Source organism: Lathamus discolor, chromosome 3 (assembly GCF_037157495.1).
Source record: "Lathamus discolor isolate bLatDis1 chromosome 3, bLatDis1.hap1, whole genome shotgun sequence".
NCBI classification, from domain to species: Eukaryota; Metazoa; Chordata; class Aves; order Psittaciformes; family Psittacidae; genus Lathamus; species Lathamus discolor.
The window spans coordinates 111255257-111269360 of record NC_088886.1 but is presented as its reverse complement, the minus strand read 5'-3'; the positions used below and the strand labels follow the sequence as shown (position 1 = coordinate 111269360).

The 14104-nt window shown below is 41.8% G+C and overlaps 1 protein-coding gene across 2 annotated transcripts in view; it reads left to right on the top strand.

Annotated features, from left to right (window-relative positions):
• Window positions 1-14104, top strand: part of GPD2 (glycerol-3-phosphate dehydrogenase 2) — a 64745-nt gene that overhangs the window by 12317 nt on the left and 38324 nt on the right. For both annotated transcript variants that reach the window (XM_065671202.1, XM_065671203.1), the window contains exons 2-3: window positions 3190-3297; window positions 11261-11432. In XM_065671202.1, the coding sequence (XP_065527274.1) occupies window positions 3196-3297; window positions 11261-11432 (274 nt within the window). In that variant the 5' untranslated portion in view covers window positions 3190-3195. The remainder of the gene's footprint in view (window positions 1-3189; window positions 3298-11260; window positions 11433-14104) is intronic.

The window sequence follows — 14104 nt, the reverse complement described above, 5'->3', positions numbered from 1 at the left end:
AGAACAATTGGTGTTGGCTGGGCTTTCAGTTACCTCTGGTTCCCCTGGGGTGGAGAGTGCTCAGCACTTGGCCAGGAGCTGTGCTTGCCATCCCACACAAGCTGCTGAGCTGTGGCACTCTGTTCATAACTAATGACCCTTTGAAGAGTTCAATTGAACAGGGATAAGTAGAGATTCGTGCTTCAGCCATCACCTTTTCTTAATGAACTTGGCAAAACACTGAAAAGATGCACTTCCATTTGTTTTGTTGAAAGCCAGTATCTCTGCAGACATGTGAGCCAGCTTGTTGGAAGATGCTAATTTGTTCTTTTTAAACTCCTGTGGATTCTAGAGCATATTGTGTTCCCAGAACAGGCACTTGTAAGGCTTTCATAGTCTTGCTTGAAGTGACTTCTTTGCTGATGCGTAAGGTGTGTGAAACTACTTCAAGACTGCCACCAGTTTGCAGTCTGAAAGATGAGTTATTATTCTAGCGACTTGAAGAAACCTTATGGTGGAAGTGTGTGTAGTACACAGCGTGCTCGGATGACGTGTATATATTCACCATCACCATATGCTTCGTGTGGCTATAGACAGTATGTGAGCTGATGTTGATTGTCTTAGTTCTTTTATTTTGCAGGAGATGATGAGTTTGGTGATGGCAGTGCAAGTTTTCCAGCTGTTTTAATTCTTGTGCAATGTTGAATTTCATATCGTGTTATTACTTCACGAGTATCTGCAGGTGTTTTCAAGTACGTAGAAGTGATAGTACAAAAGGTTGTCTTAACAGGTCTAAGGTAGGCTGATGGTTAGGTTTTACTCTTTACTTTTTTGGGTGAGGATAAGCCTACAGGACAGGGTCTGATTCTGAGACATCCTGCTCCTGTGATAAGACATGTCTCTGCTCAGATGCTGTCGTACTGGACTTATGCCAGACTGTCAGGAGAGGGACTCCTGAGAGGGACAAGCCCGCATCCCAGTGTGTGTGGCTGCCCCATAAGCTGGCTGTGCTGGGCTACTGGTGGGTACCCCTGTTTGAAGCCTTTCTTGCTGGGTACTCCCTTTCCTCTTGCAGAGGCAGCTGGTTAGAGCCCTGCCACCTGACAGGGAGCCCTGCGCCCTTAGGGAGAGGCAGCCACACCAAGGTGCCAGGCTCCATTCTGCAGGGAGTGGGAAGGGCAGGGTAATATTGACACCTCTGCTCTGACAGCCGCTCTGGCACTGTGTGCTTCTGACGGGGCTGTGTCTTGGTGTCAGTGCGGCTGCTTGCCTTGCTGGCAATGAGGTCCTGGATCTCAGACTCACACTTACCTCCGTGTTTTCTGTGGAGGTGTCACAGCTTGTGAGGCCAGGCCTCCACAGTAACTCCCCTTTCAGAAACTTCCCTTGCTATGGGGGTTTTGTCTGTTGCCTTTCACTTTTACTCCTCACTGTCATGTAACGGAAAGAGGAAGTTGGCCTTTTCTGAGGGTGAAGTATGAAGATAATGGAAGATGTGATTACACACAAATGTTATGGTGGGAATCTTCAAAAGCACATGTGCTTCTCTTCAATAAAACTGGGAAGCTCAAAGTCTTGGCCTTCTGTACAATGATCACTTGCATAATGCACATACATACAACATCTGTACATCTAGTGTTTATGTGTAGTAATAATGTATGGAATTTCCCTATACGCTGAATGTGTTGCACAGGGAATGAAGTTAAGATCTTTACCATCTTCAAAACAAAGCTTTCTTGTTTGGGGTATTTCCTAAGAAAAAAAGAATAGTTATGGTAGCTGGGAGAGCTAATGGGAGAAAAAAGATGAAGTGTGTACAAATGCATAGTAACATACCGTATTTCATGTTTACTTGTACTTATGAGGCCAAAGAAATAACTCTAGAATTGTAAATACTGTGCTGCAAATCTTGACAAGAAGGCTGTACACTGCTGAAAGTGATGGTTTACAATGTGGTCTGGTGTGTGTATGGGATAGGACAGACAGCAGCTGCGGAGGGAGGGCTGTGAAGCATTTGGATCAGGGGTGTCTGGTGAGGCACTGTACTGTGTCAGAGCTGTGCTGGAGCAAGGCAGCAGGCCAGGCTGGGGGACCCAAGCGAGGGATGAGACCCTAGCCATGCTTCAGGTGATGCTCCTGGCACCTACCCCTTGCACGGCTTGGGATGGGAGCCCCTGCTGCTCCCTGCTCCTGGCCCCGGCTCGTCCTGTCATGTTGTAAGTCCGCTGGTGTTGGCATGGGGCTGTACACTTGCCGCCTTCTGCTTTGAGCCTTAATGGTGATAAATCTCTTGTACGTAGACTGCTGGGTGAATGTGGGGCTTGGGCAAAGATGTCTGCATAACTGGAGGGCTTGAAGTGCTGACAGGAGTCTTTCAAACTTGATGTATGTTGTTTCTAATGTGAGGCGAGCTGCTGCGGTCCTGGGAAGATGGATTAGGTTGTGCCTGCTTAAGATTCAGGTCAGTACCATGCAAATTTTTCATTCAGTATCTGAACAGTGGGTCTTTTAAGAATTTGCCTGACCCACATAGGGCTAGTTTTAAACCCTCTGTAGCCGGATGATAAAGTTCTGTGCTTATTTCAAGCCACTTAATCTTGTCTGCTGTCTCTGCTGCTGCTGCTTCTCACTGAAGGACCAACTTCCTGACTAGCAGCACATTGCTTCTCCGCCATTCCTGCGCAGGACAAGCTTTGCTGATATACAGCGAATACAGGGATGGTAATTCCTGGCTGGAAAGCAAGATGGAGTGCTGTGAGGCAAATATGATTGTAGAAATAGTTTGGTGAGACGGGAGGGTAGCTAAAGGTGGTCTTGTCAAGTAGATTGTCTCTTCTGTTCTGGTAAGGATTTGGTGGCCATCTGGCTGATGATGGGGTGTAGTTCTGCTGTTATCATGGGATTGTAAGCACTTGCCACATATGAGTATTTAGAGTTTACATTGTGTGTGTACTCATATCTACTTGTGTGTCTAAATACACTTTTGTCATTCAGCTTTCACAGCAAATACCAGAGTTCTCTGGCTTGCCTCTGTCTAGACTTTGTTTAGAAATTATTAGTATTGCAATGAAAATCACTAATTAATATACTGCTACCCTAAATTTCAACTTGTCATGACATTGTCATTAGTTTCTACAAATGATCTATTCTGTGTAGCCTAGATTCTAACATGGAAAACTGCCTATTAATTTTTATCTTTTTCTCTTACAGTAAAAAATGGCATTTCAGAAGGCAGTGAAAGGAACTGCTCTCATTGGAGGAGGTGCCATAGCAACAGTTTTTGGCCTCTCTCAATTTTCTCAGTATAGAAACAAACACGTAAGTATTAATTATGATTTCTGATAAAATATGAAACTTAAAATCTGTTTGAGCGTATGTTAGGCTTTACAGATAGTTTTGTTTGGAAAGGAATGCCAAGAGGCTCTCAGCTTCGTTTGGTGGGTGCTAATCTGGAGGATGGCATTAACAATAGCTCACTGTTGTAGGTCTTTAACCAGTGGGGAAGTGTGATTGTTGTACATTGCTTTTCTTGTTTAAAAAATTACCTTTGTGTACTATTCAGGATTTTACTTAGGTGCAGGAGGAGTGGAAACCTCCACTGAAGCGTAAGCACGAAGTAGAGTTTGGATAGTTCTTTCAAACTTGCAAGCTTGAAGTGAAACCAACAGTACTACCTCTGTAAATCTCAGCTTTAAACCAGTCATGGTGCCAGCTCTCAGTCAGTTTAGAAAGGTGAACGCTGTTTGAGGGTAAGATCTGTGCCACAGAAGTCAGTGGTGGGGCTCCTGTTGCTTTTGGTGGGTGTCGGCTTCTGTCTAGGTGGGCACAATCAGACACTGGTAAGCTCAAAGCACTGTTCAGTGCGCTCTTCCAGGTAGCTAAGGCACAGGCAGAATAAATTCCCCAAGCAGTGAAGGATGATGTTGGAGACTTGCTGTTAAGGTAGTAATAGCAGGAAGAGGTGCAGTAGATACCTACTCTATTGATTCTTGCTGTCGTAGAAAACAGACTTCGTTGGCGTATCTTCTCACAGCAGACTCAGAGTCACCACGCTCTTTTAGCTTGCTTCTCAATGCAGAAGCCAAGGAGAAATCGGGAAAAGGAACATGAGTTATGAACTGGTTTTAGGCAGAGCTGGTGTGAATCGACAACTACTCTTTGTCTTAAAGCAAATAAATCCTCCTTGTTTTAACACAGTTGTGCTGTGATTTAGAGTTTTGTAAAATAACCACATCTAGACTTAGTAGATGAGTATAAGGGAATATGTCGTCTTCTCTTGCATTAAATGTGGGCTGTGAGGCTGACATCTTGCAGTTGGCCGGAAATATTTGCAATCAGTGTTCTGTAAAATGATTGAAGTAGGTGTAGTCAGAGCTGTGGCCTGATTTGCTTCAATCTAGGTTTGGAAAAAGCTTAAGCTCAGAAATACCTGTTTCTTCCTTTGAGATGGTATCAGTGTTAGCAGCTAGGTGAGCAGGTGCTTGTTTCATGTGGTGCTTTCTGCGTGTCACCTTAGAAATATAATCAGTCAGCTCTTCGTCTAGACAAGCTGTTACTCTGTGAATTGCTTTAGTTACCACACATTTACTATAAGTTGCCATTCAAATTGGGCAAACTGAAGATAGGAACAGAAGTGGATCTTAATGGTCTAGTTGAAGGTAAAACAGTGGGTAACGAGAGGGAATCTTCATGGAGCTCAGTGAAGGTGTGTGTTATGTCTGCATAAATGATACTCTGAAGCTTCTGACTGTTTCTATGGGGAGGAGTAACAGCAGCTGAGGTATTAGTGAAGCAAATGAGATGAGTCATGTCTGAGGAACCTAGCTGGAAAGCGGATAAGACAGGATCCTTATGGCTTCAGATAATGTTGCAGAAAATAAAACTTCGCATTTAAAGTGAGCTTCTTGTTGGGCTGCCTGTCTTGCACCTAGCTGATAATACTGCTTCTAACTCTCTGAAGTCTTTAGTACAGGATTTTACAGTCTGGCTTCGTTACTATCAGAAATGGCAGCTTCAGATTTTAGGACTGTTTAATAAGGGTAGTTGGAAAGGAAAACTGATCTGGATAGCTCACTCGTCGTATATGCATTACTCCAGAACTCAGGGCATTCCCATTTTTCTAGGGATTGGATGGCCATTGCAAATTTCCAGAGATGGATTAAACCCCAAACTTTTACAGAAGGGATTTAGTCTCAAAATGAAATAACTGCTTGTCCCCCAGTTTCTAAACCTATTGCGTTGGATCAGCCTACAAAGGATCTGAAAATTTCCAGCATATGTGTAAGCAAATGGATCTGTCAAGTGAACAGCATGTTGTTTTTATGTTGTACTAACTTGCACATTTCCCACGTGATATCCCTTAAAGCCGCTTCCTTAAACACCTAATATAGGGCAGCAGGTGGAACATAACTGGAGGGATTGACACAAAGGAGGACAGTCCATTTGTTGTGTTGACATATCTAAGCTGTGGGCATGTCCCCTAGCCCAAGTGTCCTCTTTTTAATAATGCCTGCCAATCAAAGATATGCTAGGGCAAAGATCTTGTCTTCCTTTGCCAGAAGAGGATATTGCCCCAAGATGTGCACTAATTGGCTACACATTGTAGAAAAGCTGTTGTTATTTCAAGAACAGAATCCATCACATAGTAAGACAGAAATAAAATGCTCAGTTTTTTTACCCACATTCATATTGCTTCACTCAGTGACTGGATGTCTGTGCTGTGGCTAGAGTCATGGAATCAGGGGCACCCAGTTATGGAATAATGACCTTGGCAGGCTAATAATCTTGAACACACAGGCTAGTTGATATGCCTGTCTTTGGTTTCCATGTTCACCCAGCTAGTGGTTAATGTTTCTGTGAAATTTGGCTGTCCCAGGTAACTCCAAGGGGGAGGCTGAAGGATAGTGAAGTTCTGGCTCTTGAGAAGGGGTAAAAGGTCATTTGGACTTGTTAGTCGAGCATACTAGTGAGTGGTTTGCCTACTAAAAGGGATAAGGATTGGTAATTTTGGATGCTGAAATTTGAATTGCCCATGCTAGATTTGAGAGTCAGAACCTGCCTGCAAGGAGAATGGCATAGTTAGCCTTGTCTGTGTGTAAACAGCTGTAAAGTATTTATACCCTGGAAATAAAGCACTCCATGGATTAGGATGTATTCTGGTTTTCAAGATTTTTAGCCCAACTTATTTTTCTGCTCACACGCATGTATGCTGACATTTTGGAGCATGCTTCTGCAACAGCAGTTGAGGTGTTATAATGGGAGAATACATATCTATGTATGCAATATGTGGGTATACAAGGGGTTTAGTAAATTGCCCTTACCTTGTGCTGGGTTTTTGGAGTTCCTGCTGAGTAAGAGAGGATGGGAACATGTGGTGACATGACAGAACTGTTAGTGAATTTAATGCATAAGCTGATAGATGAATATTGCACTTCGGTGTCTTTTATAGTAACCTTGTCACTGGGATGTTTACTGAATTAATAATGCTATGTGTAAGGGAATAAGTAGGAGCGACACTTAATTCAAGCAAAACCTCTTTCAGTCAATGCACAGGAGTGGTTCTTTCATATGGAATAACCATTTCCCTTAAGGAAGCTGGTTAAGCTTTCCATGCAGCCTTACTGCCTAGGCTGTGGAGGACACATGCGTAACTGACAAGGAGGCTTTTGGTTAAATTAAAAAGAAAAACTCTTTTCCAGAGAAAAGGAGGCAGTTGGAGAACTCTTCATGGCAGGTAGTGCAGAGGTCTGAGAAAACTAGTCCTTTCTAAATTGCTTTTGGGTAAAGCAGAAGTTAGACTCTTGCATCTTTTTCAGTGTTCCCACTGTAAATGGGTTTAATCTTAGACCATAAAGGAACTGTTGAAATCCCTGTGTGCTACATTAACACCTAGTCATGAGCTCCTGAAGGGAACTGCATCTTAGATGGAGTTGGACCCCTCTGAGATCACTGGCTGTATACATAATTGATTAATTTGGCCTCAAATATTCAGAGACCTGTATGGCAAGTGTGACACAGCCAGCCTTTGCTGGCTGTTTCACCAGGGTTTCTAATGCTAAAGGTGATGGAGAAATGGAAAGACCAGTTTCTCTTGTTTCCTGGAGATGCTGACTGCATTGCTATATTCTTGCTTTCTGTGCCTTTATTTTAATGCATCAAGCCAAGCGGGCTGCTACTGGATGTGACACAGGTATTCCTTGATGTGCCAAGTCTGAACTGGAGACGAGAGGTTTTTAATTTTATTTTCTTTTTCCACTCCCACACTCCTGTAATCATTAAGAGAAAAGCATTGCTTTGTTTTGGGGGTGTAAGAGACCCCCCTCTCTTCCTAACAAGGCCCACCAGGCAATCCTGCTCTCTTTCTGGCATGTAAGTACATTGGTGGTCAGTACGAATTGCTCATCAAGGTGAATCCAATCGAGTGTGATAATATGATAATGCATCGGGGCCTGCTTTGGGGGGTTTTTAATTACATTTTTTTATGAATAAGGATGATGAATTTGACTCTGCAAACCTACCTGGAGATTTACATTAGCCAATTAACAAGAATGCTTGCTTATGGATTACTAGATCACTTTATAACTTTATGATTAAATTCAAACTGCCAAACCAAATTTCGTCTCACTAAGAGTGTAATCAAAACCATTCAAGGAACTCTTGCCTGAGAAATTGTAGATATAAACAGCAATTGCTTATTTCAGTAAACATGCTTGTTCACTGCCAAACTAATCACGTTATTGCAGATGGAATCCCTGTATGCAGCTTTTCTTCGCTCTCACATTTAATTGACAGCAAGATGAATCATATCTATATCAATTCTTGGTGCGTTAATCACTGCTTGTATTTCAGCACTAATCTTTATCCTCTTGCTATGCCAGTGGCTGGCTGCTTGGGACTCTGGTCTGTGCTTTACTATAAGTCATTTGTTGTAAATAATGTGCTTAAAAATCGAAACAAAAATTACAGTCAAAACCAAATGATGCTAGCACTTCTTGAACTCTGAATTTTGTTTTTCTTGTGTTCTCTTATCTTCATGAAATTGCACACTTTTAAAATGGTCACTTGTTTTGCAGAAGGCGGCATGTCTGGAAATGTAGTGCAAACTCATTTTGAGATGGGGAATTTCAGTTTCTCAAAGCTCATGAAAGTTGAGAGTATGTAGCTGACTTATTCAGCCAAAACACATCCAAGGCTAAACTGCGGATGGTTTTGGTCTTCACAATTTCTTCCTTGTCACTGTTGTCTCCGAGTTACAGGGTGATATTTAGGGAAGCTCGGACATTGGCATCAGCTATCTCCGTGCTCTTGTAATGATGCGGGACTAAAAAGCATGCTTAATACCACAGCTTACCAAGGTAAAAACTGGGACTATGCAGGAAGCTGGGCAGTAGCATTTGCTATGCAACCCAGAAAGCTGCAGCGTTGTTGCAGTTTTCAGGCATTTAAGGGGAGAAACCTTTCATGCGCTGCTTTCTTACTCACTTCCAAGGGGGCGTTTGCACAGAGCCGCCACTGGAGGCAGTCAGAGGGGTCACAGCAAACCACTGCAGGCACACAGGTGCTTGAGGGTCTTCTTTACAGCCACCAAGAAGGGAGTGAAGACAGGAATGGCAGGATCCTCTCAGTGTCTCCCTCCTCGTGTCTGTCACTCCCTGGGAAACTGCATTCTGGAATTGCATGTGTGTGCTACACTTTAGGGGTATACAAGTTTCTACTGCATTTTGGAGGATGTGAAAGGTTTTAGCACTGCTAGAAACGTGTGGGCTGGGAAAGAGCACAGCAGGAGACAAAAGTAGCTGGGAAAGCGCAGAGTTCATTGGTCGCAAGAATAACATGGAAGCTGAATTTCTTTGAAGGGCCAAAACTTTGTGCCTTCTGTGGTGATCTTTGCTAGGTGCCATATGTCAGTGTAAACCTGTGAGAGCGAGGGGAAACTATAATTGGGAGGCTCATCAAGATTCACCTCTGCTTTGCTTTGACTCAACCTCTCTGCTGTCTGTGTGTGTCTTGTAATTTCTTGAACTCCTGGGGCTGGCAGTGCGTCTGTCTCTATTTGAGGGTTGTGGTGGGTTTAAACAAGCTTCTAATTAGGAGACCTTTCGTTACTAATTTGTAGTCAGGGACTAAGCCTGGTTAAGTGCTTGGTGTGGCTGCTCACGCGCCTGGAGGTGAGCCTGTGCCCAGGCACCTTCTGGGCTGGGCTCCAGGACTGCCTGGGCTGGAGGAGACCCCAGTGGGACTGCAAGCACCATGACATGGAAAAGTCAGTGGTGGTACTAGAGCTTGGGTTCTAATTTACCAAACTCTGGTTGTTTTAAATCTGAAGTGTTGCTATTTTCTAGGAAGGCATCAGTCCTTAACACAAAACGAAGCACTCTTTCTCTAGTCCAGCTTTCCTATTGATTGAATTGTAACACACATGCAGTGAAAGTGGTTGCTGCTATCTGAAGTAACTTGTATGAGCTACTTATGTTATAGTCAATATAATCTATGATTACAGGATGAACTTGATCATTAATTAACTCTTGATTATGCATTTCCTGTAGATGTGGCAACTAGTTATTAGACTTTATTTTCAGTTGTATAGTAGTGATAGCAACATTGAGGAAGAATGTGTTTCAATCATAATACTGCTGAAGAATGAGGAAATAATTTTGAACAAGAATATTTAGGTTGCATACACCATATAATCTGAACTCAGGCTTCTTGTGTATGGCTGGACTGGCTGTTAATTTACAGTGGATGTGTTGCAAGAGGCACTTTTACCCTTCCCTCACAAGGTCTGCTGACAGAGCTATATGACACCTGATGAATTGGTTGCTAAAGAGGAACTACATTGATTGGGTAGCTGCTACCAGGACCTGTTCAGCTGTGTGAGCAAATGGCGGCAAGCCTTACCTTTTATCAGTCAGGCTGTTTTCATATGGCAGGTGTATATTCCCTCCCCATTGCACATGCCAGGGAAGGTAGCTGGAGTTCCTAAAACCTGGAGGTGGTGGATTATTTTAGCGGATTATCTTAGCAGAGAGCTTTTCGTCACCACAGTGATCTGGGACACAACATGGGCCAAGCAACCATAAAGCACTGAGGCAGTGCCTGTGCTGGTGTGTTTGCAGCATGGGACTGGGCTTCGGGGCTGTTCTGTGGGAATCGTAATTCACTGTTAACCATGCAATAGGCAATAGAGTTATAGAAATAACTGAACAGCTTCCCTAAGGAATGCTTGGAAATAAAAACTTAATTGAGAGAGTTTGCATGTTGTAAGCAGCGTATGGAAAGAGATTAGACAAAGAGATTGGTTTAGATGATAGTAAGAAAGTACTATTTTGTCACTTGAATTTGTATAAATTTACAGTGGTGGTGCTCATAACATAGGTTAAGAAATATATAATCATTAATAGAGGCTCAGGATTCCTGTGACTGTAAGGGTTTTCAGAATACACTTTAAATTCATGTTATCAGAAGACAGCCTTCAGAAACTGATTAAAACCTTAAAATTTAAACCATAGTCCATGTTAGTTGACTGAGCAAGCATGACAGCCTTTCTCACCACCGTCACTAAATGGAGAGCAGCGGTGGCTCCGGGAGTATCAGGCAGAGGACTAGAGACATTATCAAAGCCATTGCAGTAAAATGTGAACTTCTCTGGAAACTGCCGCATTATTAAGTTTTGTCACTTTAAAGACACTTGTATTTTACCCTGCTGTAGGACATAAATTGCTTTGCTTAGAAGCTTTTCAAAAAGGGTATGGAAACAGTGTTTCTTTGGTGTTTCAATAATGCTATTTCACAACAAACCACATAGTCTCATGAACCTGAGCAAATATGATTAATTAGATTAATGCCACTGTACAAGTAATCAATTTTGAAATATAAAATGTACATTCAACTTTAAGTTCTTTGCTTTCATGGGTTTTTTTGGGTAGCGAGTTGAGAGCCTAACCATGCGTCTGTTTATTAAACTGCTTCATGAGCATCCTGTAACAGTTGACATAGCAGAGGACAATTCCTAGAAACATTAATATAGGTAGTAGCCCTTGACCACAGCTTTATCTTGAAGCAAGCAAGATGAAGTCTGTGTGCTAGCGCTTTATGGGTTTAGTACTGTTTGTTGCTCCATAATGTTTCAATACAATAGTTTTATTAAATATAGGTAAAGCAACTGGGAATATTTGTAACGTTTATGGTTATAGAAAATGCTCTGATTTGGTTCTGTGTATGTGTACACGTGTGTGTATACAGAATAAATACAGATCCTCACGTGTGGTTTTAATCTCTGTAGGGTACCCTTGTGAATGTTCAGGCTGCAGAAGCTGTGCCTGTTTCAATGAAGAGTCATCTCCCCACAAGAGAGCAACAAATTTTGGCACTGCAGACCACAAGTGAATTCGATGTCCTTGTTATAGGCGGAGGAGCAACAGGATGTGGCTGTGCTTTAGATGCAGTCACTAGAGGTAAGGCTAGAAAATGTAGTTGTATTCTTGGATTACACGGTTTGAAGTAAGTTTATCAAATTGGCTTTTCCGAAGTACTCGGAGATAGAGAAGGTGTACTCTGAATGCCTGGTTATAAACAGCCTTTGCTCAGAAGCTAAAATGAACTTGAAGAAAAAAATAACTGCATTTTGTTTTTTTTTCAGCAGGGTCTTTATTGTCTAGGTGTTTGTATGCAGTTGTCTAACATACTGGGTGCTGTTGAATGGTTCCTCATTCTCTGTTGCTCCTTGTTTAGTGGGTTCCCATATTGCTTATTTATTCAAGAAAAAATTTGCAGCAAAAAGAATGCAAGACTTGTACAGTGCTTTTAGCAACTGTTTTTAAAGGGCAAAGCATGATTCCTATATGAGGCACAGTGGCTCTCCAGCTTGTATTTCTTATAACATGAGATATCTGCAACTTCTGCTAATGCTTTGTAGCTGCTTGGTACATGATGGGTTTGGAGAATTCAGTTTTGATTTTTAGTGAAAGATACTAGCACCATTCAGTTGAAGGTACAGGTGGAATCTGTGCTCCAGTTTCCCCTTTTGGGGGGATTAGCTGTGTAACTGATACTAGAAGCAACAGTATTGATTTTAACTTTACATGTAGCCTTAACTTAAGGAAGGCTCAAGGTGAAATGAGTTTAAGCTAATGCTTTTTACCTGACTTGTGCAGGAAGTCGAAAATGTGTATGGTGACAGTCAGCTGTTGCAACATCTGCACATCTACTGGGCCCTGTAGTTTGTGCAGTTTGCTGGACATGCGAAAAGCTCTGTTCAGGGGTTGAAAAAGCAGGACGCTAATGCCCACTCTGTCTGTGTCATCCACCTCACACAGTAACTTTGAAATTGGCCAGCAAGTTCAATCAGATTTGACAGTTTTCAAAGAGAATAAGTCATTTCACAAGTTTTAATGAAAAAATAGATCTTCAGATATGGAGAGGAGCACGCATGGGTACTGAGGCTGTAGCATCAATTCCTATTCTACTAAAATGCTGCATTCCCCCTGAGTAACTTATTTTTATTCAAAAAGTTATGTAAAAGATTTTTTGAGCAAAGCTTGTCTGGGAACATGTTCTCTTGGTTGTCATTTCCAGGACAGTGAGCCAATGAGAGAGAGAACCAAATTTCCTTAGTTTCTGTGTTTGTTTTGAACTAAACATTGTGGGTTTTGAACTAAAATTGAAAAACAAAAATGCAGTGTAAAATATAGTAGATAGTCATAAAATTCTTCAGGTTCTTTAACCTGTATATATACCTCAGAATAAAGAGTCAAGATCTAACACCGTGGGTGTTTTGTAGTTTGATTTGGAAAATACTTGTCCAGAAGGTGTGATCGTTTTGAGATAGGTAAAGAAGGAAGGTCTGCACCATTGGCAGGATAAACAACCGGATTTGAGTTTGTACTTGGTTGTTTGTGGGTTTTTTTTCCCTGTATACTATTAAATATAACTTGGGATCTTTTCACTTCTGCCTCAGCTATATGGTGGAAGATGGAATTGTAAAGTATACAGAAATTATTATAGTTGATCTTTGTTCATCCTTTTACCAGATAGTCTGATTATATCAGTAGACTTCTGAAGTGTAAAATATTCCTAGGCATTTGGTTAATGAATTGTGTATTGTTGCTGTTCATTCATGGAACTTGCTCTTTTATTATGTTTGCTTCACTTAACAACAAATTTTGCTTTTCATGTGTTTGATATATCTTCACCAAATTATTTCTGATTGTATCCATTAATCTTCAGTCACATTTGACAAAAATAAATTACTCTGATCTTTAGAAGTTACCAGTAATAATTAAATTTTTTTAAGGACATAAAAGTTTTGGGCGACCATGTTAAAATGTGTGTTCACCAACCAGTAACATGCAGCATCCCTCAAGGAGGACGAAAGAAAGACCCAGGGAATAACTTCTAGAGCAGATGATGCTCCCTTTCTTGGGTATTTATTGTCATGCTGTTGCTGTTTGGTAGCAGTATCACTAAATTTAATATACTTTTTTTTCCTTTCCTGCTTATCTTGAAAATTCTGCCAGTGATAGAGGGAGTCTGTTATGCCAACTTCTGTAACACGGATTGTCCTTTCACATGTGTTTTAAGTGGAAGATTGTCATGCACTTATCCTGGTGTGCTTATTTTGGTTGTGTTTACTTACATTGGATATTGGAAGTCAGTGGTGGGTGTCTTGTAGGTATGTGCCAAAGGATGTGACCGTTGTCTGTATCTTACCATTAAAAAGCATCTATTAATCATCTCTTTGCTGCCACTCTTCCTGTGACTGAACTTCCACCTGATGTCAGTCTTCTTCACGAAGAGGATACCAGCACTTACAGTTTTGGGGTATATAGTTTCTTAGCAATTTCTGTATGAAGCAGTGTGCCTTCACCCGTGGAAGCTTTTTCCTGGCCTTTAGGGTGACTGGGAACATGATGTGTGCAGCAAACATGCCAGCAGCATTCCAGGTGTTTGGTGCAATAAGCTTTATACTGTTTGGTTATGAAGCACTTTGTGTTCCGGATTTGTGTGGATGTCTGTGAGCCATGTGTTACCCCCTGCTTGAGCCGGTCAAACTGCCAGTGCTGGCTGGTGCCAGGGAATATGCTCACATTGTTTTGAGTAAATGTTTTTCTGAAATACTTGGTGATAT